This window comes from Engystomops pustulosus, chromosome 4 (assembly GCF_040894005.1).
Source record: "Engystomops pustulosus chromosome 4, aEngPut4.maternal, whole genome shotgun sequence".
In the NCBI taxonomy this organism is placed as follows: Eukaryota; Metazoa; Chordata; class Amphibia; order Anura; family Leptodactylidae; genus Engystomops; species Engystomops pustulosus.
The window spans coordinates 42,159,267-42,185,855 of record NC_092414.1 but is presented as its reverse complement, the minus strand read 5'-3'; the positions used below and the strand labels follow the sequence as shown (position 1 = coordinate 42,185,855).

Genomic DNA, 26,589 nt, shown 5'->3' with positions numbered 1-26,589 from the left:
TACAAGGCAGGATGGATCCATGCTTTCATGTTGTTGACGCCAAATTCTGACCCTACCATCCGAATGTCGCATCAGAAATCGAGACTCATCAGACCAGGCAACGTTTTTCCAATCTTCTACTGTCCAATTTCGATGAGCTTGTGCAAATTGTAGCCTCAGTTTCCTGTTCTTAGCTGAAAGGAGTGGCACCCGGTGTGGTCTTCTGCTGCTGTAGCCCATCTGCCTCAAAGTTCGACGTACTGTGCGTTCAGAGATGCTCTTCTGCCTACCTTGGTTGTAACGGGTGGCGATTTGAGTCACTGTTGCCTTTCTATCAGCTCGAACCAGTCTGCCCATTCTCCTCTGACCTCTGGCATCGACAAGGCATTTCCGCCCACAGAACTGCCGCTCACTGGATGTTTTTTCTTTTTCGGACCATTCTCTGTAAACCCTAGAGATGGTTGTGCGTGAAAATCCCAGTAGATCAGCAGTTTCTGAAATACTCAGACCAGCCCTTCTGGCACCAACAACCATGCCACGTTCAAAGGCACTCAAATCACCTTTCTTCCCGCATGCGTTTAAAAACGCATTGGAATAGCTGGAGTGATTTGCCTAATTAAACACCTCTTAACACTTGTGTTTACAAAACGCATGTGTTAACCGCGATGTTAACGCATGCGTTAACAACCGCATGCTTTAACATCGATGTTAACGCATGCGATAACGGTTGCATTTTGTAAACACAGGTGTTAGCAGCTGTTTAATTAGGCAAATCACTCTCCAGCTATTGCAATGCGTTTTTAAACGCATGCGTTAAACGCGACTTGTGACCGCACCCTCAATCTGGACTCCTTTGTAGTCAAATGGATGACAAGAAGATAGCAGAAAAAAATCCACTTGGCTAAATGTATTTGTAGGGAGTATTAGCGTTAAAGCAGCTCCCACAGCCCAGGTAGCCCGGAACAGCACTAAGGGTACAGTATGCAAAACATAATAGGAAAGAAAAACAGGGCTATCGTGGGGCGCTAATCCGTACACTACCCAAAAATCAAGTACAATAATCTCAGCCAAAATGACAAACAGTTTTTAATAATAAGTGATATTAAGGGTTGATCACGCATGTGCAATGACAGATTGCCGTAGCGGACTGCCCGCGCATGCGCATTGACACACAGTCGCTCGCGGGTTCCCCGGCAAGTGAACCGGAAGCTGGCTCCCCGAAACACCACACGTGTAAGTTTTACACCGGCTGCCAATATACCTTTTATGTTTACCACTATTTAAGAATGAGTATGTGTATTATATTGCTATTGTCCTATGTTTGAGAAAGGGCGGTATGCCCGAAACGCGTCACGATTGGACAAAAAGTTTTTTAATTGATATTTGATTTTTATTTATTTGTAGTATATAGATCACTTAATATTAAAAACTGTTTGTCATTTTGGCTAAGATTATTATATTAGATTTTTGGGTAGTGTATGGATTAGCCCTGTTTTTCTTTCCTATTATGTACTACAGTAACCTGGCAACATACACTGGTGATCAGAATGTATGAACAATTAATCATTAGATTTTTTTCAGAATTAATGTAAACTCCATTGATACATATTTGAAGTATTTTTTGTGTAAGGGCTACACCATGTCACTAGAACAGTGTTTTACAAAACTACCAAAAAATATCAACATAAAACCTTTCTTTTGCAAAATATGTGATCATAATTAGAAAAGCAATAGCTAGCAAAGATTAGAAAGATTAGAATGACATTTTGGTCCACTCGTATTTCAGTCTCTAACACAATTCTGTGACTGTTGGGGGTTTCTAGGCCATAACATTGTCACCAAGAATTTTCCCAGAGGTTTTCTATTGGGTTTAGAACAGGACCATGTGATGACCATTTCATTGTTTTCTGTTTCAGGGAATGATTTCAACCCTTTTGCTGTGTGACAGTGGGGGCATAGTCCTGCATGAAAATTGTTGGGCGATTCAACACGAAGAACCCAAGGAAGGTACCATGTGTTCTTAAAGAAGGTTATGATACATACTTGCAGTTACTCTGCCATGTAGCTGTATGAGAGGACCAACTCCTGCTGCAAAAAACATTCCCACAAACCATGACACCACCTGATGTTTCCCATCAGATCCAAATTAACCTAATCACTGAAATGAACTGTGGACCACTTCTCTATCCACAAAACATGCTCATCAGCAAAGGTGAGTCTATTCTTTTGATTAGCCCTGTTTTTCTTTCCTATTATGTACTACAGTAACCTGGCAACATACACTGGTGATCAGAATGTATGAACAATTAATCATTAGATTTTTTTCAGAATTAATGTAAACTCCATTGATACATATTTGAAGTATTTTTTGTGTAAGGGCTACACCATGTCACTAGAACAGTGTTTTACAAATCTACCAAAAAATATCAACATAAAACCTTTCTTTTGCAAAATATGTGATCATAATTAGAAAAGCAATAGCTAGCAAAGATTAGAAAGATTAGAATGACATTTTGGTCCACTCGTATTTCAGTCTCTAACACAATTCTGTGACTGTTGGGGGTTTCTAGGCCATAACATTGTCACCAAGAATTTTCCCAGAGGTTTTCTATTGGGTTTAGAACAGGACCATGTAATGACCATTTCATTGTTTTCTGTTTCAGGGAATCATTTCAACCCTTTTGCTGTGTGACAGTGGGGGCACTGTCCTGCATGAAAATTGTTGGGCGATTCAACACGAAGAACCCAAGGAAGGTACCATGTGTTCTTAAAGAAGGTTATGATACATACTTGCAGTTACTCTGCCATGTAGCTGTATGAGAGGACCAACTCCTGCTGCAAAAAACATTCCCACAAACCATGACACCACCTGATGTTTCCCATCAGATCCAAATTAACCTAATCACTGAAATGAACTGTGGACCACTTCTCTATCCACAAAACATGCTCATCAGCAAAGGTGAGTCTATTCTTTTGATTCTTTCTGCTAATTAAATATTTGGTCACTCCAGTTTAGTCCAAATGCTCCTAAATGTTGAGACACTGTATTATGATACAGATTCTTACCCTCTTCAGTGCTGTAGTGCCGACTAATTCACAGTTCAGAGTTGATACAATTACCAATGGGGATTCTCAGAATTATCCTGTCTACTCTTGCATTTGTCTTTTGAGGACAACCAGCCTTCTTTGGGGACTTAAAGGAGTTTGAGATATTGTAAAGATGCAATATTCTAGAAATCAAAGACTTGGAACAACCAACTTTTCTTGCTATTGCTGACTGGTCACCCTTTTCACCTTCATTTAGACAACCTACTGCCAGAGCAGGTCAGTGCAAACTGGAAATGAAGCTGCCAGTTAGGGTGGTTTCACATCAGTGATTTTTCACTGAACCAATTTTGGCTTATGGACAAATACAGATTGGTTTTCCCTTCCTGGTTTTAGTGGTTTTTCACTAATGACTTTCTGAACCATCTATTTCTATGGGCTTTTTCACACTTCAGTTTTTTTTTCACTGATCAGTTACGAGCCTGTTCTTTTTGCGTTTACAGATAACTTATCAGTGAAAAAACCTGAAAAAACTGATAACTGAAAATCACCGTTAAATACATAAACCAACCCGCGATCGCTGGTGTTAACAGTAAGTGTTTGCTGCAATATGCAGCAAAGACTTACCAGCTATGGAGAGGGCTCAGCCTGTGAGCCCTCTCCATTCACCCACAGCTGACGCGTGAAATAGTAATAAGTCACATGTCGGTAAGGGGTTAAGGGTCTTCCATTTCGGAACACGGTCAAGTGGTGTATGTGACCTTCAATTGGGAAGTACTGTCTTTCTTTTGCCTTTTAATTTTTTATCTCCAGTGAAAGGAGAGTTGAGCATTGGTTTATGTATTTAACAATGTTTTTTTAGCATCTGTGAGAGAGCGTTCTCCTTTCGGTAAAAACCTCTCTCCAGGAAACAACCTTTTTTTAACATTAGTGAAAAATCAAGCGAACAAGAGAAAACCCCATTTGTATGTGTTTATAAGCCAGAATGTGTTCAGTGAAAAATTACTGATGTGAAAAAGAATGGCAATGAGAAATCACTCGTAACTTAATAACTTAAAACGTTCTATAATTTTGACCAGTGTTCACTAATTATCTCATTTACATTTTATGCTTCAGAATATTATATATTTTATGAAATAAGTTTAAAATACAGGTATTTTACTCATATTAGGATATATTCACATAGGACTACATAATGACCTTGACATTTAGGCAATTGAGTTTTGTTCTCCAGTGTTGATCCATTTGGAGTGCATATGTTGCTGACAAATCAACTATTATCATCATCTGAGTTCATAAATTTGTCTAATTTAAAATGTACAAAGTTCAAAAGACCTCATTATGTTTTGGTGTGCCACTTTGCGCTATTAAAAAACAAAGTACAAAAAAATTGAAGAAATAGACAACGGTTTTAAGATTTACCACTGGGGGTCACATGACTTCTGAAACAAAGCCACAACTGATGAAGAACCATAGACAGCAGCATATCTGGAATTGGTAGTAATTTTTTTCTTCTACCCCTTCCCCAGCCACAACTGGGTTTTCTAGTACTCCTGGAAGTAGTTATCTGTAGTATCAGATAATTGACTTTCAACAATCTCAACCGCAATGTTGTTACTCTTATATCCAATCGAATAGAACACATGAAAACAATGTTGTTTAATATTCCTCTCTGAGGTAGTATAACACACTACTACTTTCCATGTGTATTTTTGTATTGTATTTGTTACAGAGAGGCAGGAAGCTAATTTTCCGTTTATGGAACAAACTTTCCAATATGAACGATTCGTGGTCCACAGGTAAAGAAATGTAGATGAGTTTTTCTTTTTACACCATCCAAGTTTCCGACATTAATTGATTAAATCAAGGAAAAAATAAGAATCACAGACACTAATCAATCATCAAATGTATATTTTTTCTTATCCTGTTGTATCAAATAATGTTTTATAGAAACATGAGCTGTATTTTTTGATAAAAGTGGAGTATTGTTAAAAACAAGGCACATTTAATTTGTATGTTTCATATGGAGAATCCAAAAGATAGTCACAAAAATAGAACAGATTTGACATTTTGCTACAGATTTCCACAAAATAGCTTTACATTGCTGAGAGACAACTGCTTAGTGTATCTGTTAGAATCATGTATTAGTGATTTTTGTGAACATGATGAGAAGAGTGATCACATATACGTTACAGGCAAAAAAAAAAAAAAAAAAATAAAATAAAAGTTTAGTAAGATTTTGCGGTGACACCTTAATGGAAACAGGTCAGAAGATTCATGCTGCCAGAACCACAGGCTGCATAAAACATTGACAGGCACCCTTAAAGCAAAAAGTTGTTTAACAGTGAAAACTGCAGTTTGAAAATGCACCAGTATTGGGGAGAAGAGTCATCAGGGTATTTCATCCAGAAAGTCCCTGAAACGTCCCGTTTGAAATATCTCTTAAGAGCAGTTAGAGGAACATCTCTGGAGCAGAAGGTTGTGGCATATGTCACAGACACGGACAGGCTTCGGGTAAGATGGCAATGAAAGTTCATTACTTGAGCAGGTGTTGCAAAAGATATCCCCACAGTTTCGACAATGATGCTAAAAAAAAAAAAAAAAAAAGATTTTTTAAAGAGTTCACAATTCACAAGCAACCATTTAAAAGCTACCAAACATATTCCACTTTAAGAATGCATTTATAGGATTTTAAAAAGGACAGTGATATTCTTAACCGTTTATAAACGTTTATAAACGTTTATAAACGTCTTGACAGTGACAAACTTCAAACGGCTATATCTATTGAACCCTTGCACATAGAAACACAATTTTTAGGTCATTTTAGCACCCCCCCCCCCACCCTTAATAGGTGTATTAGGTGAATATCTCTGGTTCTCTTAAGCATCCATACACAATCCAAATATCAAAGAGAAGAATCTCCTATTTAATATGACAAGAGTTGTACTTCTATATGCAAGGGTGTAAGGGATATCTGTGTTTTCAGTGTGCCACCCTCCAGTCAGCTGAAGGCAGAATTTAGAAGCAGCTGCAGGAGACTTTCACTTTCTCTGCAAACTCTTGTTATATTAAATAGAAGATTAACACTGATTAACAGTGACGCAGCCTGAAAAGTGTCTAGTGACCGGGCATTTTTAGCGAATTTTCATAAGTGACAAACCCATCGCTGCTTAACCGGTTAAGGACCGGGCCCTTTTCCGTTTTTTCATTTCCATTTTTCACTCCCCACCTTCAAAAATCTATAACTTTTTTATTTTTACACGTAAAATGCGATGTGATGGCTTGTTTTTTGCGTAACAAATTGCACTTCATAGTGAGCGCATTGAATATTCCATGCCATGTACTGGGAAGCGGGAAAAAAATTCCAAATGCAGTGAAAATGGTGAAAAAACGCATTTGTGTCGTATTCTTGTGGGCTTGGATATTACGGCTTTCACTTCGTGCCACAAATGATGCATCTAATTTATTCTTTGGGTCAGTACGATTACAGGGATACCAAATTTGTATAGGTTTTATAATGTTTTCATACATTTACAAAAATTAAAACCTCATGTAAAATTTTTTTTTTATTTTGCCGTCTTCTTGTGCTTATAACTTTTTCATACTTCGTTGTATGGAGTTGAAGGTGGTGTCATCTTTTGCGACTTTTGATGATGTTTTCAATGATATTAATTTTAGGACTGTACGACCTTTTGATCACTTTTTATAGAATTTTTAATTTTTTTTTAAATGGCAAAAAAGTGCCAGTTTTGACTTTGTACGCAATTTTCCGTTACGGGGTTAAACGCAGTGAAAAACAGTTATTATATTTTGATAGATCAGGCATTTTCGGACGCGGCGATACCTAATGTGTTTATGATTTTTACTGTTTATTTATATTTATATCAGTTCTAGGGAAAGGGGGGTGATTTGAATTTTTAGGTTTTTTATTTTATTATAATTGTTTTTTTTTTTAACTTTTTTTTTTTTTTTACTATTTTTCAGACTCCCTAGGGTACTTTAACCCTAGGTTGTCTGATCGATCCTACCATATACTGCCATACTACAGTATGGCAGTATATGGGGATTTTACTCCTCATACATTACAATGTGCTGATAGCACATTGTAATGAATGGGTTAACCCGAAGTTGCTTCGGGTCTTCGTGAGACCCGAAGCTACCATGGCGACAGATCGCCGCTCCCCGATGACGTCATGGGGAGCGACGATCCTCAGAAAGATGGTGGCGCCCATGCGCCGCCATCTGTTTGAAGCCGCCGCCGGCGATCAGCAAGAAAACACCCGCAATCGGTGCCGGCACCGATCGCGGGTGTTACCGGTAAGCCTTTGCTGCAATATGCAGCAGAGACCTACCGTCTATGGAGAGGGCTCGGCCCCCGAGCCCTCTCCATGCATCGGAACGCGACCGCCGCCGTGAATACACGGCGGGCGGTCGCGAACCAGTTAATAGCTGATTGTTATCAGGTAAGAGCTACAGAATGGCCGGTATATCATAGCGCCGCACTTCTATCACCCTCTTTCCTGCACACAAAGCTCTCTCCTAATTATTACTATAATATTATCTCCCTCCAACTGAAGGTGCAGTTCTCATATCTTGTCCTCTGTTGCGTGTTCCAGCTAGGCTAACAGTGGTCTTGCGCATTTGTTTTCTCATTTTTCTGCCTGTATGATGTACATTTTTTAAACCCTTAAGGACGCAGCCAGTTTATAGCTTAAAGGGGTATTTTGGGAATATGAACGTCTGACACAAAAACCCATAATGATATAAATAAATGAATACAACAATACTCAATGTCATTAGTCACAAAACGGAGCTTAAATAGTGTGATTTTATGATTTACTAAATTTATGGCCTCTCTAAAGTAGATGTAGTTTCCAGTGGTAGCCATCTTGGCAAAAACTCCAAGTTCCATGATCCTTTAGTTCTTAGTAACTCCTTCTCCCTCTCATGCTCTGCTCCCAGTGATGATGTGACAGGTTTTCTTGCTCTGTTACCATAGTAATGATGTGTAACCACACAACACTGGCCATACTGGATGCACTTCAACCAACCGACTACAGCCAAACGTAGTGGTGATCACATGACTTGCCTAGGCAGGTGCAGGACATGTGATGTGGACATGTGACCAGTGGCCATCTTCTGTCCTGTATATGCTCTGCAACGGACCGCGTGGAGGAAATTGACGGACTGATTAAAGGGCCAGTAGCATTTTAATTCTTCATTACAGTCTATGTCACCAGCATTTTCTGCTAAGGGGTGCAAAATTTTAAATAACAACTAATTACACATTAGCTTATATTTTAAGTACGCATTTGTATATGAATTATGCTTATTCCTGGTATACCCCTTTAAGGCTCAGTCCCATTTTTTGTATTCTGACATGCGTCCCTTTATATGTTTATAACTTTTGAACAATGTTACTTATCAAAGTGATGAGATTTTATTTTCCTCACATGTTGTACTTCATTTTAATTGTAAATGTTGGCTGTTAAGTTTTGCGTTAATTTACAAAAAAAAAAAAAAAAAAAAAAAAAAAAAAAGGAAAAAAAAAATGTTGAATTTTGTGAAAAATTTCTAAATTCTCTACTTTTGAAGCAGAAAGTCATTGCACCCAAATTCCATAACTTACATTTCTGAAATGTCTGCTAAAGGTTGGCATGTTTTTTTTACATTCCACATATTTTACTAGAATCTTAGGAGGTTCAGTATTTGGGAGCCATTTTTCACATTTTTTTGGAAAATCTCCAAACCCCGTATTTGAGCAGGGACCTGCTCAACTTTCAGATGACTGTGAGAGGCCTAAAAAATAGCAAGACTCGTAAATCACCCAATTATGGAAGCTACGCACCTTAACACATGAAAAAAGGACTTTTAAGAAGTTTCTTAACCCTTAAGGTGTTTTAAGGGTTAAAACAAAAAGGCGGTGTGGTCCACTTGCCCGGCACCCGGCCAAGCATAGAATGGAAGAAGCGCCCTGAGCAGACTTGCATTGTCAAATTGTACAGGCTATCATTTTTTAATTTTTTTAATGTGTACATATAGGGGCTAATTTTTTTTGCCAAATGAGATGCAATTTTCTGGTACATAATTTTGGGGCATCTATAGACAATTGATAAGATTTTAATGACTCAGTTGGTGGAAAAATGAAATCATCAATTTTTGGTAAGATTTTTTTTTTTAGCCATTCATCATACCATTAAAAAAATGTATTCATTTTTATTCTATGGGTCGACACGATTGCGAAAAGATCCCAATCACGGTATATCGCTTTTATTTTTTCCCCAATTTTAATGAATAAAAACTAATTTGGAGAAAATGGTGTTACTTTTAGCATCATCATCTTTTCAAATGCATAACTTTTTTTTTCTTCGGCGGACAAATCTGGTTTAGGGCTTATCAGTATGGATTACCCAGATACCAAATATCTATATTTTTGCTTACGTTTTACAAATTTTGTACAATAAAAACTTATGCAGGTAAAAAGAAATTTGCATCACCATTTTCCAAGTAGCAGAATCTCCTTCTTAAAGGAAACCTACCATTTCAAATGGTAGGTTTAAGCTGTAAACACCGAGCACCAGCTCAGGGTGAGCTGGTGCCGGTGCTTAGTTTCGTTAGTGTTAAAACCGCGGTATCGCGGTTTTAACACTTTTTAAACTTTATAGCATAAACTGCTTCGGCGCTGCGTGCGCACGATCGTGCGCGCGCCTACATAGGAAATGCCGCAGGCGTTGCGCGCGCACGGTCGCGCGCAGCGCCGAAGCGGCTTCTGCTATAAAGTTTAAAAAGTGTTAAAACCGCGATACGGCGGTTTTAACACTAACGAAACTAAGCACCGGCACCAGCTCACCCTGAGCTGGTGCTCGGTGTTTACAGCTTAAACCTACCATTTGAAATGGTAGGTTTCCTTTAAGTTTTTGTACTTGATCCTCCAGATTGTATATCCTGGTCTCTGTTTGCTCAATCCTGCAAGTCTGCTTATTCATATCTGTCCTGATGAGGAGAATTTAAACTGTTCTATTTGATTTGATAGGTCCGCCACTTCACTATGACACTAAGTTATAATTTACTAAAACATTAAAATACACTGGAAAAAAATGCTTTACCTTTCGTCTAGAAATAGAGAATTCTTTTTTACATTGTTTGCAGCCAGTTGCTTCATCATCCTTTAGCCATGTATGGCCCTGTTGATAATAAAAAATAATAATTAATATAAGCCATCTGTATAATTGATCTTTGACGGGCAGAGTTTAATCCTTTTTCAAGTATTGTAATTTCATCTGTTGTTAATTTCATTGAGGATAGATTAGATATTTTTGTGGAACTTAGTGTTTGGTTTTCTTGATTTTTTTTTTTGCATTTTTCTTTTGCGTTTTTGTGGGTGATTGTCTTGATTTGCTTTTCTTAGTTTCCTGATACCTCCTCTACATCCTCTATTCTGTTTTTTCTTTTTTTGTTGGGGGTAGGGGTATGTAGAGGAATAAAAAATTTTATTATCTGGTTCTGTATTTTTTCTTTTTTTATCTGGTGTGCTGGAGTGTGAAAGCTGCTTGGGTTCATGTACCCTAGGGGTCCGAAATAACCGTGAACAAAAAAAAAAAAAAAAAGTCAAGTTTTACAAAAATATACACATTTTTAAAAATATAGAAAAAAATTAAAACTACCCCCAAATAGGCAAATAAAAAGGAAAAAATCAAACATGTTAGATTGCAAGTTTGGAGGCTCCAGAAAACCTGTCAAAATAGAAAACTCTGCAAACAATGTCACAGAGAAAAGTGTCCACGAAGAGATAGAGACATATGTCAATTTGTCTTGATAACTTGCCATCATTGTGGTTTGAAACAGCATTGCATCAACATTATGTAGATACAATGTTAACATACTGCTAATGCAAAGCAGTGAAGCACATCTCATATCCGCAGCTGTTCAACTGCGTTTTGTGTGAACGCACCATAATTCCAGAGTACATAAAAAACTAAAGAAAAAAAAATATCATTTATGTTACATATACACACACATAGTATTATATATTTACATACATACAAGCACAATAAGACAATTGCGCTTGAAAATCAAAAATATTGGTCAGCTTTGCTAACATTAAGTTTAAAAACATTAAATAAATATTTGTTTTTCCACAACTTCTATATGTGACTAACTTTCATGTGATGAACTGCATGAGGACTGCTGATAAATATAGGAATCATTGATTCCTCTGCCCAAATATCCACCCATTACATATTTTTATCTAGACCATAACCATTGAAATAACACCTATTTATAGAGGTGTCTTTCTCAGAGAGATAATGGGACAAAGTCTGAAAGTTCACTAAAAGTGCATTGTCCGAGTATATTGCTGGGTGCAACTGATTCACCAAGATTGTGATCCAGGAATCATGAATGTGCTGCACTAGGTTACATGAGCTCCAAAAACCTTTTTACATAGCTTAGCAAGTAATGAGATTAAAAGAAAAAAAAAATATATATATATACCTTAAGAGCCTTGTTGACTTCTTTGATGTCTTCCATTTTCAATTTTGATCTAAAAAGAAAAAAAAAATGAAAACCATCAAAACAGCTACAAATGTTGTATCCATCTGACTTGAAACAAAACAGTCCAAACGCATTTATTTATCATACATGTATAAATCAGCCTTTTTACATCAATTTTACCATCAGCTGTGCAGAGGTTAAGAAAACAGACGATAACAGAAACGCTTGAAATAATTAAAAGGAAATCTTCCATCAAAATCAAGTATGATAAACCAGAGATACTTACTCATAGATCCAGACACGGTGACTGTGGTAATCATATTTGTTATCCATGGCCTCTTTCCCCTTTCCATGGCCGCACCGTAGCATGATGGCCACACGTCGTCGCCGGGGAGAGGAGGATGGGGTGCGCGCCCTTCCATAGAGAAACATGGCACACAGGACATGTCCCATCTTTCCCCGGAAAACAGCACTATCTTTTCCCCGGCTACGGAGCGGTGCCACACGTGTGCGACAGCATACCGCTCCATACAGCGCCGTGCGCCCATTGCCGGCCTGTGCGGGACGTATATCCGGTGGCCGTATATATGTCCCCCAACGGCCATCTAACTGCAGCCTTAAGCAACAAAAAAATCTTGCTGAAAAGTGCCTGCATCTTATAGTCCGAAGTCAGGAGGATAAAGCTCTGCCAGACCCTCCTGACTGCTGTACTTAAGATTGAGGGTGCAGCCACACATTTTTCAGATGCAGTTTTTGAAGATAAGAGCAGGTGGGGCTCATAATGAGTGAGACCATTGTGGGAGATTTGGCCCAGTAGAAACCGTGGTAGCGGGGTGCTGTGATGCAGTTCACGACAGTGACACCAAAGTACAGTCCAAAACAGGTCTAGCCTGTGTTTATTTCAGCAGGAATAAAATAAAACAGCCTTCACATTCAGGCATCAAAAACAAAATAATATCCTACCCGTCAGGGTGCTAACTAAACAATGGTTCTCTGACTCACCACTACCAAAAACACTTTTGTTGCTCCAGGCACAGAGGTCAAGGCTGCGTGCTCTCCAGCCTCCTTCCAGAGAGACAACACTCTCAGCTCCTCTGAGCAGCTTTATGCAGGCTGATTGGGCTGTTCCCACCACCTGTGTCCAAGGTGCTGGACAACACAACCTCAGCACTAAGGCCTTGCATAATAGCAAAACCTAGGGGAAACATACCGCCCATCCACAGTTAACCCCTTCAGTGTCTCACATACCCTCCCCCTCTGTTTGACCCTGTGGGGGCGAACACTTTTAGCCATCAGACAGTGGGTACGAAACAGGGCATCAGCATTCCCATGCAGCTTTCCTGCTCGATGTTCTACCGTGAATTTGAAACTCTGCAACATTAGGAACCACCTTGTGACCCTGGCATTCCTCTCTTTGGCCTGACTCATCCAGGTGAGGGAAGAGTGATCGGTCACCAGTGTAAACTGTCGCCCTATTAAGTAATACCTCAGGGATTCCAGAGCCCATTTTATCGCCAAGCACTCCCTCTCAACTATGCTACAGTTCTTCTCGGGAGGTGTGAGCTTGCGGCTCAGGAATGTTACGGGATGTTCCTCACCCTCCACTACTTGGGACAGGACAGCCCCTAAGCCCACGTCAGAAGCGTCAGTCTTCACAATAAAGGTCTTAGTGAAGTTAGGGGTGATCAGTACCAGTCCCTCGCACAAAACCGTCTTAAGTCGCTGAAACGCCCCTTCAGCCTCTTCACTCCACTTTACCATCACCGCCCTGCTACCCTTGGTCAGGTCAGTCAGGGGTGCCGCTATGGTAGCAAAATCGGGAATAAATCGGCGATAATAGCCCACTATGCCTAGGAAAGCCCTCACTTGCTTCTTGCTCATAGGTCGTGGCCACTGCTGGATCGCCTCCACTTTATTTACTTGGGGTTTGATGACACCTCGCCCAATACGGTACCCCAGGTAACGGGCCTCTTCCAGACCCAGTGCACATTTTTGGGGGTTCGCTGTCAACCCTGCTGCCCTCAGGGAGTCTACCACTGCTTGTACCTTGGCCAGATGACTCTCCCAATCGTTACTATAAACTATGATGTCATCCAGGTAGGCCGAGGCATATCGCCGGTGAGGTTTTAGCACGAGATCCATTAACCTCTGGAATGTGGCGGGAGCCCCATGTAGCCCAAAGGAGAGTACCATGTACTGAAAAAGCCCATCAGGAGTAACAAAAGCGGTCTTCTCTTTGGCCCTGTCAGTAAGGGGCACCTGCCAATACCCTTTCGTCGGGTCAAGGGTGGAGAAGAAGCCTGTCCAAGTCGTTCTATCAACTCGTCAACTCTGGGCATGGGATAAGAATCAAATTTGGACACCTCGTTCAATTTCCTAAAGTCATTGCAGAACCGTAGGGAACCATCAGGTTTGGGAATCAACACAATAGGACTCGACCAGTCACTTTTAGACTCCTCGATAACCCCCAGGTCTAACATCTGCCTGACTTCTTCGGATATGGCAAGCCGGCGTGCTTCAGGGACCCGGTAGGGTTTTTGGTGTACCCGGATGTGGGGTTCGGTTATGATGTCATGCTTGATGACTGAAGTACGTCCCGGTAGCTTAGAGAACACATCAACGTTTCGGAGCACAAACTCCTTCGCTTCCTGAATCTGGGCCCTGGAGAGGGACTCCGAGATCCGTACTTCAGGCACCTTGGCATCGGGTACACCTTCCTCCGGTGTCACCTTCTTGGGGACAGACGCTTTTTCTACTCCCACGGCCATCAGGGACTCTCTTTCCCTCCATGGCTTTAGGAGGTTCACGTGGTATAGCTGTTTGGGTTTCCTCCTCCCCGGCTGAGATACCTTGTAGTTTACCTCCCCCACTTTCTCCATGACCTCATATGGACCTTGCCACTTTGCCAAGAACTTACTCTCAACGGTGGGCACCAGAACTAGCACTCTGTCGCCTGGGTTAAAGGTCCTGAGTCGGGCTGACCTATTGTAGACCCTAGACTGGGCCTCTTGTGCCCTTGTCATGTGCTCCTTTACAAGGGGCATTACCGCCGCTATGCGGTCATGCATAAGGGAGACGTGTTCAATCAGACTACGGTCGGGGGTCCTCTCCTGTTCCCAGGTCTCCTTAGCTACATCCAAAAGCCCACGTGGGGAACGGCCATATAACAGCTGAAAGGGTGAGAAACCCGTGGAGGACTGGGGAACTTCACGTATGGCAAACATCAAGTAAGGCAACAAACAATCTCAGTCCTTCCCATCTTTGCTGACCACCCTCTTTAGCATCCCCTTCAAGGTCTTGTTAAACCTCTAGACCAGGCCATCTGTCTGAGGATGATATACAGAGGTGCGGAGCTGTTTAACCTGGAGTAATTTACACATCTCCTTCATTACTCTAGACATGAATGGGGTTCCCTGGTCAGTCAAGATTTCCTTGGGGAGGCCGGTACTGGAGAATACCTGGAACAGCTCCCTAGCAATGTTTTTGGAGGAGGTGTTCCTTAACGGGATTGCCTCCGCATACCGCGTAGCATAGTCCAGGATAACCAGGATGTACTGGTGCCCCCTTGTGGATTTGACTATGGGGCCAACCAAATCCATTGCAACCCGTTCAAACGGTACCTCTATGATTGGTAACGGTACCAGAGGACTCCTGAAGTGGGACACCGGGGCAGTAAGTTGGCACTCAGGGCAGGAGCTACAATACCGGCTTACCTCCTCCCACACCCCGGGCCAGAAAAATCTCTTCAGGATCCTCTCTCGGGTCTTCTCAGCACCTAAGTGCCCTCCCAGCACATGTTTATGTGCCAAATCTAGCACCAGCCTACGGTGAGATTGGGGTACTACAAGTTGCTCAACCTCCTCACCCCATACAACAGTTCCCCAACAATCACCATTCGGGGGTATATTTTGTCAGCCCCTGGTATTTGGAGTACCCCATTTATCACTTTAACATTCTCCCGTGCTTTAAATAAGGTAGGGTCCTGTAGCTGTGCAGCCCCAAAATTTTCACGGGAAACCTCAAGGTCCGGCATGTCGGCCACCTCCTCGTGGCCCTCGACCTCACCAGCTAGGACCTCTAGGGGAGAGGATTCATCACATGGGGTCACCCCTACTGCTGGTGTGGGTACATCGGCCTCAAAGGGTTCAGGGGCCAAGGGCGGACATACCTGATGTCCATTATCTGCAACAGCACCTGAGGTGGGTCTTCGTCTCCAGAGGTCCCAAAACACCGTTAAGTCTCTGCCGATAATAGCCTCATGAAACAGGGTCCCCACCACCCCCACTTCATGGGCAATAGTACCACAAGGGTTATGTAGATTGATGACAGCAGTGGGATATTCGCGAGTGTCCCCATGTATACACAACACTCCCACTCTCCGCCCACTGTATAGTCCAGGATCAACCAAAGTTCCCCGCACCAGGGTGACCAGACTCCCTGAGTCTAGCAAGGCTTCCACTGTGTGACCACCGATTGTGACCATGCACACTTGGGGTTCTGCATCAGTGACTGACTCGGCCGCCAGAACCGGCCGGGCAAACAGTGACACTCGCCGGGTCTGGTTGCAGTCCATTGGCTCCACTGACAGTGGACAGTGGACATGACCTCTGTCACGAGCCTCACTGGGTTTCTGGGTATCCACGCCCCCCAATAAACCCCCTCCCAACCTGACATGTCTCCCCTTTTCCGCAGTAGCAGTCTTACCAGATGGTTTGGTGACCCTGTCACTGGCACTGCTTCGTGTGGGAGAGGTAAGTAGAAGGTCCTCCGTAGCCCGATACCTCTCTACTAGGGACACAAGTTCCTCAGCTTTTGTGGGACCGGCCTGTCCAACCCAACACTGGAGCCGAGAGGGCAGAGAATGGGTGAATTTGTCGAGAACCACTCTCTCTACCATCTGTGCTGGGGTGCAGTCCTCTGGTTGTAGCCACTTCCGGACCAGATGGATCAGGTCATGCATTTGGGAGCGTGGGGGTAGTTTTTCTGAGTAAGCCCACTGGTGGACCCAGCTGGAGCGAACTTGAACGGTGACCCCAAGACGAGCCAGAATCTCCGCCTTTAGCTGGGGGTACTCACGGGCCTCCGTTTCACTCAGGTCGTAGTAAACCTTCTGCGACTCGCCTGTCAGGAACGGTGCCAGGACATCTGCCCACTGCTCAGCTGGTAACTCCTCTCGCTCAGCTACTCGCTCGAACACAGTGAGATACGCCTCCACGTCGTCGGTCGCCGTCATTTTTTGTAAAGCCTTTTGTACTGCAGCCCGTGCGGAATGCTGGACAACCGGGTACCCTTGCCAACCAGTATGGGACCCCTCAGTAGTCGTCGCTTGCGGTGCTGCCACAATGCCATAAAACCTTTCCATCATCAGCTGGAACATAGCTCGGGACTCTTCCTGCTGCTGGCGGGACCCCTCCTCCTGCAGCTGGAACATGGCTTGCTGCTGGCGGGACCTCTCCTCCTGCTGCTGGAGCATGGCTTGCTGCAGCTGCCGATTAGCCTGGTACTCTTCCTGCTGCTGCTGCCGATTAGCTCTGGCCTCCTCTTGCAGGTATTTAATAAAGTCCTCCATCTTGGCTGTATCCTGCAATTTGCCTGCTGCTTTCACCCAGGCCATGCAATGTTGCAGGATGTAGCGAGCCTTTCAGGTGTGTGTCTTTTTGAACTGCCCGCAATCCGAAGCACCATATGTGGGAGATTTGGCCCAGTAGAGACCGTGGTAGCGGGGTGCTGTGATGCAGTTCACAACAGTGACACCAAAGTACAGTCCAAAACAGGTCTAGCCTGTGTTTATTTCAGCAGGAATAAAATAAAACAGCCTTCACATTCAGGCATCAAAAACAAAATAATATCCTACCCGTCAGGGTGCTAACTAAACAATGGTTCTCTGACTCACCACTACCAAAAACACTTTTGTTGCTCCAGGCACAGAGGTCAAGGCTGCGTGCTCTCCAGCCTCCTTCCAGAGAGACAACACTCTCAGCTCCTCTGAGCAGCTTTATGCAGGCTGATTGGGCTGTTCCCACCACCCGTGTCCAAGGTGCTGGACAACACAACCTTCGCACTAAGGCCTTGCATAATAGCAAAACCTAGGGGAAACATACCGCCCATCCACAGTTAACCCCTTCAGTGCCTCACACCATATAAATAAGAAGTGCTGCTCCTCCTATTTTCACTCCACTCCTGGTTTGGGCATCAAAAACAGCATCTGAAAAACTGTATGTATGGCCGCACCCCGAGTGAAGTAATTTGTCAGCATATCACCCAATCGGTGAGAGCAGAGCCTCTAAAAGCTCTCTCCTTCTCCCTGCAATCTTGTAACAAACCAGGTCCTGATGTGAAATCAAGACATGTAACAGTTTTAAAGCAAAACAAGACAGGCAAATTAACCATCAAAACTAAATGTATTTCCATTAACATTGTACAAATGTACATTGTACAAATGTATTTCCATTAACATTTCCATTAGCATTGGCCATGTCCTTCTACATGCCTGTAAACTTAACCCCTTAGTGACCACCCATATGGATTTCTCCGTCGGGAGAAACCTGTCGGTCTAACTGGAGGGCTTTAGGGGCCCCCCGTGGAGGGAGGAGCAGTGCCCCAGTCGGTACCTTGCTCTAACAATACGGATCGGAACTTTGTTCCAATCCGGCTGTTAACCCCTTCGATCCTGCAGTCAATTCTGTGATCACAGGATCGGTGTACCTGTAGAGGGGCCCCCTCCCTCTCCTCCCGGCACCCTGTGACGCGATCACGGGTACCGTTGTCTTAGCCGCACAGTCGGGGACCTAATAAAGGTCTGTCATCAGCATCTGCCTGCTAGGACCAGCCCCTGAGCAGATACTGAGCAAATACATGTTTATTGCAGTGCATTAGAATGAACTGGTGATGACCTGATCACTAATTCATATATTAGTAATGAGAAAATAAAAAAGTAAAAAAAAAAAAAAACCAAACCGCAAAAAATACAATTTATAAAGAATGAAAATGAAAATTTGTAAAAATTTCGCAAAAGCCCTTAACACATATAAAACAATAAATAATAAAAAAAAAAGTGGAAAAAAGGAAAACAACACATGTTGGGCATCTCTGCGTCCCAAAATGTCCAATCTATAAAGATATAAAAATGGTTATTCCCGGCAGTGAAGCCCGTAATGGAAAAATGCGCTCAAATGTCTGAATCTGCATTTTTTAAAATGTTTTTGTAATGTGTTGCAAAGCAGAATAAAAAGTGATCTAAAGGTCGCACAGGCCCCAAAATGGTAGCAATGAAAATGTCAGCTTGTCCCGGGAAAGAATAAACCCTTAGTATAAAAAAAAAAAAAAAAAAAGTTATTGGAGTCAGAATATGGTAATAAGGTAATCATTAATCATTTTTAGGGGGTATGTAACTTCTACATTTTTGGAAAAATCTACTAACACCTAATAAAATCTATATAAATTTTGTATCCTTGTGATCGTACTGTTGTATCTCTCCTATACACACACACAGACAGGAGGCGCCAGCACATCATTATACAGCTGCACATTATTATACAGCTGCACATCATTATACAGGCTGTCCGTCAAGCACTGGGGGTATGGCTGTACCTCCCACTCATGAATAAGCTGGACAGCTTGAATATGCTAATGCCTCATTGGAGCTTTCACAGGTCATTTGCATACAGCTTTAGGACCTCATTGCTTAGGTTTAAAGACATGTAAAGGGACAATGAAGGGATAGAGGCAATGCTCTCTAATGGCAGTTTATGAAAATATATTTAGTTTAGGGGGGTTATTTTGCCCGATGGGTTCTCTTTAACAGAACTTCCAAAACTGCTATAGAAATGAAATGGTCCCTAAAATAATTGATTCTAAAAATTTTTGGAAAATTTGCGAGAATGTTGTTAGATTTGTGATCTTTCTAGCATCGTAATTAAACAAAAGGCCTCTTCTAAAATGACGCCAACACAAAGCAGAGATATGGTAAACGTTAGTTAGTAACTAATTTGGACAGTAAGGCTATCAGGTTAAACATTTTGAAGTTTAAAAATTCACCATCAAATTGGTCATCAAGGCGCAAATGAGCTTGGTCACTAAGGGGTTAAACAATCAGGTACTAAAATTGTATTCAAATGACCTAAGAGAGGTCTAATGAATCATTATCATATTCAGCTGTCTAGCTTATTTATGAGTGGGAGGCACAGCCACACACCCCCAGTGTTTGACTGACAGCCTGTATAATTATGCGATACTGCTGGTGCTGGCTCCCCTCTATACTTCCTAGTGCTGGCGGCCACGCCTACTGCAGCCTGTGTGTATGAGAGATTAACCCTTACAGGACTCAGACCTTTTTCATTTTTTAGGTTCTAATTTTTACTTTCCTTGTTCCATAAGCACCAACTTTATTTTTAGGTTTACAGAGATTTGTTAGGGCTTGTTATCTGCAAAACAAATTGTTCTTTTTAATGGCATCATTTAATATTCCATGAAATGTACTACAGGGAAATAGACAAAAAAACACATTTGTGGAGTTTTCTTGTGGGTTTTTGAGTCTGTGTTTACAGGTTTTATTCTGCGCTCCAAATGACACTCTCTCTTTATTCTTTGGGTCGCTACGATCACAGGGATATCAAATTTTATAGCTTTTATTAGGTTTGAATAGATTTTTACCATTATTTCAGACCCTCCAGGTCTGATTGCTAATACTAGGTCTGATTGTTAATACTATATACTGCAATACTACTGTATTGCAGTATATAGCAATATTACTGGTGATCTCTAATAGCCTGCCATCTGCTGGCTATTAGAGATCATTACACATGCATCATTACACAGTCCATGACGTCACGGGGGGGGGGGGGGAGATAAGGCAAGCGACCAGACATCCAATATGGCGCCGCCCATGAAGTGGTAAGATAGGTGCACCGACCATGGCAGTAACAGGCAAGTGTCAGCTGTAATATACTGTGTATGGAGAGAGCTGAGCTCTTGAACTCTCTCCATACACCCCCTGCAACACCAGAACATTATAGTACGTCCTGGTGCGTGTAGGGGTTAAACTAATCCAGGATGCAGCCATGTGTATAGCAGAACATGTCAGGTACTTGTGTAACTAATGTCTGTTTCTCTCACATAAAAGGAGAGCTTGTCAGCAGGTAAAGCATAGACACTAGCAATGCTTTACTGCTTTACATACAGACATGAGAGTGGAGGGAGAACAAGGGTGACATCACTTTCTCTCTTTATGTGCACAGACTCATTTATCATACATTAATCGTAAATTAATTGTAACATCACATTTTCTTTTTTATGTAGAGGAGATATAGGCTGGGGTGGAATCTTTGTGAGCTACTCCAACAGGCAGTGGTGACAGGACTTGTTCCCGGAAATGCCTGGACTCTGCAGCTAGGGATCTGCATTAGAAGGTGTGAAGGCAAAATTCATTTATCATTTTAATAAACCTTTTCGAACACGGTTATTGCCATATGTCTGTTCAAAGTCATTGACCTTTCCTAAGAACAGATAATGTAAAACAGTAAAGATGTCTTTAGCTGCGCCCTGAGAAATTTACCAAAGTATGGAGTAAATGGTGTGACTCTCCCCTGACCCTATACTCTGCTTCGACTATGTCCCAATACTAAAAGTATTCATACCCCTTAAACTTTTCCTTATTTTAAAGGGAACCCGTCATCACCAGTTGGACTAATAAACCACTACCAGAATATTGTCAATATTGTCAACCAAAAATTTTTGTTTGACACCCAGTGTGGGCTTGAAGTGAGCTGTAAATTGGTTGTATAAAGTTGAGGAGGAGAGTTTAACAGGTGTTCAGGTGTTAAACTCCCTGATCCCTTGACTTTATACCAATTTACGGCTCACTTCAAAGTAGATTTTCTGGATGATGCCACCACATTTGGGGTGTGTGTCAGCTGCATTTTTTTTTACAGAAACTTCAGTTTTGATATTTTTTGGGTTTCATTTTTGTTTTTAATTCGCTTTGAAGAACTGCACCCCTCGACCCATTACCCATTGAGCGCTTCATAGTAACAAAACAATGGAGGTGAAATTCAAAATGGTCTAATTTTGTTAGAAATACATTCATTTAGGCCTAAAATGTATACATTCACAAAAAATGAAAGGAGAACACTTATAACATTATGCTATCCCCCCCCCCCCCCTGAGTACAGAGACACTCCACATTCGGTGGTGCAGAAGAGAAGGAGATAGTTTTATGAGGTATAATTTTTTTTTTATTAATATGGCCATGTGAGGTCTTAGGGAATGAGAAGCATTTTCCAGTGACACTAATTTGATAAAATTCTACTTAATGTTTTTTTGGTGTTTTCCAAATATTATGCATAGGGAAGAGGGGATGATAGAAGGGACATGATGGCAGTAAAATATAACCTTTATTATTTTTAGTTAAAAATTATGTTGTACACAAAAAGATAAAATATAGACAAACTTATAGGGCAAAAGGCTCCCTATATGCAGAAATGGAGCTTTGTTAATTTATGGGAATACATGCAGAAAAAGTAAGGGAATGCAGGAAGGTATGGTTTAATATTGTGAACTATTTCTTTGTCATCATGTCTCTTGTGTTTCATTAAAGAAGACCTGTCACCCTCAAAAAAGGCACTAGGAGCTGCATACTAAATTAAGCAGCTCCTAGTGCCAAAACAGATGCAGCAGTGTTACACCTCCGATAACGCTAACAAACACTGCGGCACTGTACACTACAAACGCCGGACCGCTCTCAAAGCAGTCCAGCGTATTCTTGAGGAGGCGGGATTAGGGCTGGTGACTGCAATTGCCTATGGAGAGGGATGTCCGGGGAAGAGGCAGCGCCTCAGACCAATCCCTCATGAATATAGGCGGTCCCCTACTTTAGAACACTACGACCCCTAGTTACAAACAGATCACTGGATATTGGTAATTTATTGTACTTTAGTCCTAGGCTACAAAAAAAAAGCTATAACAGTTATCAAAGGTGTCTGTAATAAAGCTTTATTGTTAATCCTCATTCTTATGACAACCCAACATTTTTAAAATCCAATTGTCACAGAGACCAAAAAAGTTCTGTCTGGGATTACAATGATAAAATATACAGTTCTGACTTACATACAAATACAACTTAAGAACAAACCTACAGACCCTATCTTGTATGTAACCCGGGGACTGCCTGTACATCAGACCGCTTTGAGACCGCGTTTACTCAGACCGCGTTTCCAATGCACAGCGCAGCAGTGTTTGTTATCGTTATTGGAGGTATCCGGTAACGGTAGCGGTGTAACACTGCTGCATTTGTTTTTACTTTAGTAAGCAGCTACTAGTGCCATTTTTCAGAGTGACAGGTCCTCTTTTAATCAACATTGCATCTCTAGCCTAGTTTTTGGTTTTATTTTTGTAGAAGTGTGTGACAATATTGTTAATTGAAACTCTTATGGAAAAAATGTTGCACGCTGCTGATTGAAGTGTGCACACTATTCCAATAGAAAAGTTGTTAAAGTTCTAATTGTGATCGTAGTGGCGTTCTATGTTAAAGCTTGAAAAATAGACAGTATGTGAGCTAACAGTTATATACAATGCATCTGTTTATAATAACGTTGGCAAGTGCACCCCGCCTGCAGAGAACAGTGTCGTCAATACAAGCTGGGTCTCGACCTCGGGTAACACCAGCCTGTATGAACAAAAGAGCAGCGTTCAGCAGCCCGTGCACAAAGCAACCACTATTGAGCCGTGTTCAGATTCGCTGTGGAACTGGCGGACACAGTCTGTAGTTTGTTGTGTCTATACATAGGCTGCGCTCTGGTAACGTAGTAGGACTAGTATAGGAGGCATATGAGCCTTCCTAAAAAGCAAACGCCAGACTTTCCATTTACTGTGTCCTAAGATGCGCAACACACTATAGGAGCGCAGCTATGTCGCTGAACTTATGAGTTTACACATTAAACGCTGACTGACACAAGACTGATATTCTATCTGTCCCTACGTACCCTATGGCCGTTTTGCCGCCATAACGCAGCTTCATCTGGGGGTGAAGCCAAGCTCCTATAGTGTGTAGTGAAACTTAGGACACAGTAAATGGTAAAAGGAAAGCCTGGCGTTCACTTTTTAGTTCACACTGAGCACGTGACAGATGTGACTAGAGACGCAGTGGAGAGTGATGACAAACATGACTGTTTGACAGTGGGTCAGTAATGGTCCATTTGGGCATTTCTTTGGATGGTAGTAGCACAGCCCTCCATGTGCTCGCCAGAGGTAGCCTGCCATTGGGAGAAATGAGATCCTCAGACCCCTTGTGAGACCATATGCTGGTGCTGTTGGCCTTGGGTTCCTCCTAACGCAGGACAATGCGTGTGTAGCTGGTGTGTGTCAGCAGTTCCTGCAAGATCAAGACATTGAAGGTATGGACTGCCCCCCTCGTTCCTCAGGCCTAAATCCGCTTGAGCACATCTTGGCCGTACCACAGACTGTCCAGGAGTTGGCAGATGCTATAGTCCATGTCTGGGAGGAGATCCCTCAGGAGACCCTCGGCAACCTCATCAGGAACATGCCGAGGCGTTGTAGAGAGGTCATACAGGCACATGGAGGCAACACACAATACTGAGCCTCATTTGACTTGTTTTAAGGACATTGGATCAAAGTTGGATCCGCTTGTAGTGTGTTTTTCCAAATCCAGGCCTCCAGTGGTTAATAAATTTGATTTCCATTGATGTTTTTTGTGATTTTGTTGTCACCCCATTCAATTTTGTGTAGAACAAAGTATTCAAAGAGAATATTTCATTCATTCAGAACTAGGATGGGTTATTTGAGTGTACGTTCCATCATCAAGAACTTGAAGATCTACAACACATGGCTAAACACCAAAACTGACTGCCCAGATATGGAGAGCAAAAGAGAAGTAGCCAAGAGGCTCAGGTCATTCCAGAGGTGGTATAGTCATCCACATTATAAGAGCTCATTCACAGGAACATAATGGTGCCTGGCCACTGTGTGGTGAGCACATGTTGTCTCACCACACCGTGTCCATGCAGCACGAAATATAGGTCATGTCCTATATTTCGACATGTTAAGGTGTCCGCAACTCGATTTTCTACGGAGAGGTGAGCAGCGTTCACCCCTCTTCCTTTACAGTGTGCGGCTCTGTGTGTGATCAGAGGAGACCAAAATGTAACCAAATTACAACCTTAATTTGCTTAGGAAAGCAAACACTGCATATCACCCTATTCAAAACATTTCCACCGTGAAGCATGGTGGCATGCATCATCATCATCATACTGTGGGGATGATTTGCTTCTGCATGGACTATGTGCAAAGCTGGTACAGGCACCCCCAAGGGGTTCAAATACATATGCACTTCATCATTTTATATATATTTTTTCACCATTTGTAAACATTTGCAAAAGTATGCATCATTTTCTCAATGGGCTTTATGCATGTATAGAATGACACCTACTGGCTAAGATGAAAGCCCATTTCTTGCAGGGCTTGTTCCTGTTCTTTACAGAGTTTCGCCAACTGGGTCTTCTCTATAAGCAACTTGTCAAAGTCCTATTTGAAAAAAAGTAATAAAAAAGAGAGTTCTAATAGCAGAAACTATTTGATAAATCAGAGCTTTAGCATGTGTTCTTCTATGCACCAAAGTATAATATACATGATACAAGAGGGGATGAGACATTTCCCTGCAATGCGGCCTCTTCTCTGCTCTAAATAGACATTTTTCCATTATCATTTCTCCAGTTAGAAGTTTCATTACCGTATCTTGCTACACATGTGATGCAGTACTAGTCATGGAAAAAAATGTCTGCTGGGGGACTATTGCGATTATCCTTCTCTCTCTATCCTCCTAAATATCTAGAAGACCATACTCTTATTGCATGATGTAAGTGTGCCTTAACAGCAGTGTCACAGTAAAACCACAGGGACATGCTTAGTAGGAACAAATCGGGGATTGTTGATCATGATGATATTGATAATGTGCCATGTGTAATCCTGCAATTTTCCAATATAAAAAAGATTATTTACAATTACTTACCAATTTTGTACAATGATGAAACCCTAGCACAGATTCTGTAAAATAACAGCCAAAAGATCACCTACTATAGGTAATGCTGTGTCACAGAGTCTTTTTGAAGGTGAGGTGGGTGGAAAACGCACCTGGCTACACCATAAAGGTTTTTTAAGTGCGGTTCACACTGTACATGCAGATATGGTGAAACCTACTAAAATCTTTTCGTATTCAGAAAAATATACCTTTGGCATCAAAAGCTATTTGAACTAATATATTTTGAAATATGGAGGGAGGTATGGGAGGTGTACCCAGATTCCTGGAACATGTGAGGAATATCCAGAATTGGTCAAAACTCAATTTAATACAGCAGCAGGACAAGAAAAAAAAAAAAGCGTTTGTCAGGGGCAGCACTCCATTTCATTGTAAATAATGATGGTAACATTGGCAACTTAGAGGCAATAGCTATTGAACAAATCCGCCCGCTTGTAAGAGGTGGGGTAGAGCACAGGTTTTGCATGATCTCAAAGCCTATTGGATTTTTAGACTTTTAGACTGCCAACTGGCATGAATTTTAGACATGAACTAATGTTCTCTTGTGCCAAGAAATAATGAACTTAAATAGTTATCTTTAATCTAATTCCAATGAATTTTTCAGCTATTTTTGAAGTTATATTCTGTGCCCCGTGGTCAATTATGTTTCTGGAGAGTCCACTCACAACTCAAGCGCAGAGCAAGGAATTCGTTTACTGTCTCTACATGCTCTGAATTGAGTGGCTTAGATTCGGAGACATCAAGTATATGTGTGCTGCCCTTAAAGGGTATGAAACTTGTTTTCAAATATTGTTCTAACTATGTGATGTTTCTTTCTAATGACAATGTTTATATTGTTGGGAACAAAAAGAAGGCATTTGACCATTGTGTACGTTTTTTTAATATGGGCGTTTTTAACTTTACTCAAGAGTGTCGTAATTGACACATGATTGCTAAACTTACGCCTCCCCCTAAGTACGTATCGATGAAGAAAGAAAGGTGGAGGGTTTATGTTGCAAGCTTAGTCATACCCATGTTAGCCATGA

At 41.7% G+C, this 26,589-nt stretch overlaps 1 protein-coding gene across 5 annotated transcripts in view; it reads right to left on the bottom strand.

Moving 5' to 3' along the window:
* Nucleotides 1-4,920: 4,920 nt before the first annotated feature.
* RUFY1 (RUN and FYVE domain containing 1) overlaps nucleotides 4,921-26,589 on the bottom strand; it is a 117,104-nt gene continuing 95,435 nt past the window's right edge. For all 5 annotated transcript variants that reach the window (XM_072145788.1, XM_072145787.1, XM_072145785.1 and 2 more), the window contains 4 exons: nucleotides 24,959-25,053; nucleotides 11,518-11,566; nucleotides 10,131-10,208; nucleotides 4,921-5,610 (listed from right to left, as the gene is read on the bottom strand). In XM_072145788.1, the coding sequence (XP_072001889.1) occupies nucleotides 5,467-5,610; nucleotides 10,131-10,208; nucleotides 11,518-11,566; nucleotides 24,959-25,053 (366 nt within the window). In that variant the 3' untranslated portion in view covers nucleotides 4,921-5,466. The remainder of the gene's footprint in view (nucleotides 5,611-10,130; nucleotides 10,209-11,517; nucleotides 11,567-24,958; nucleotides 25,054-26,589) is intronic.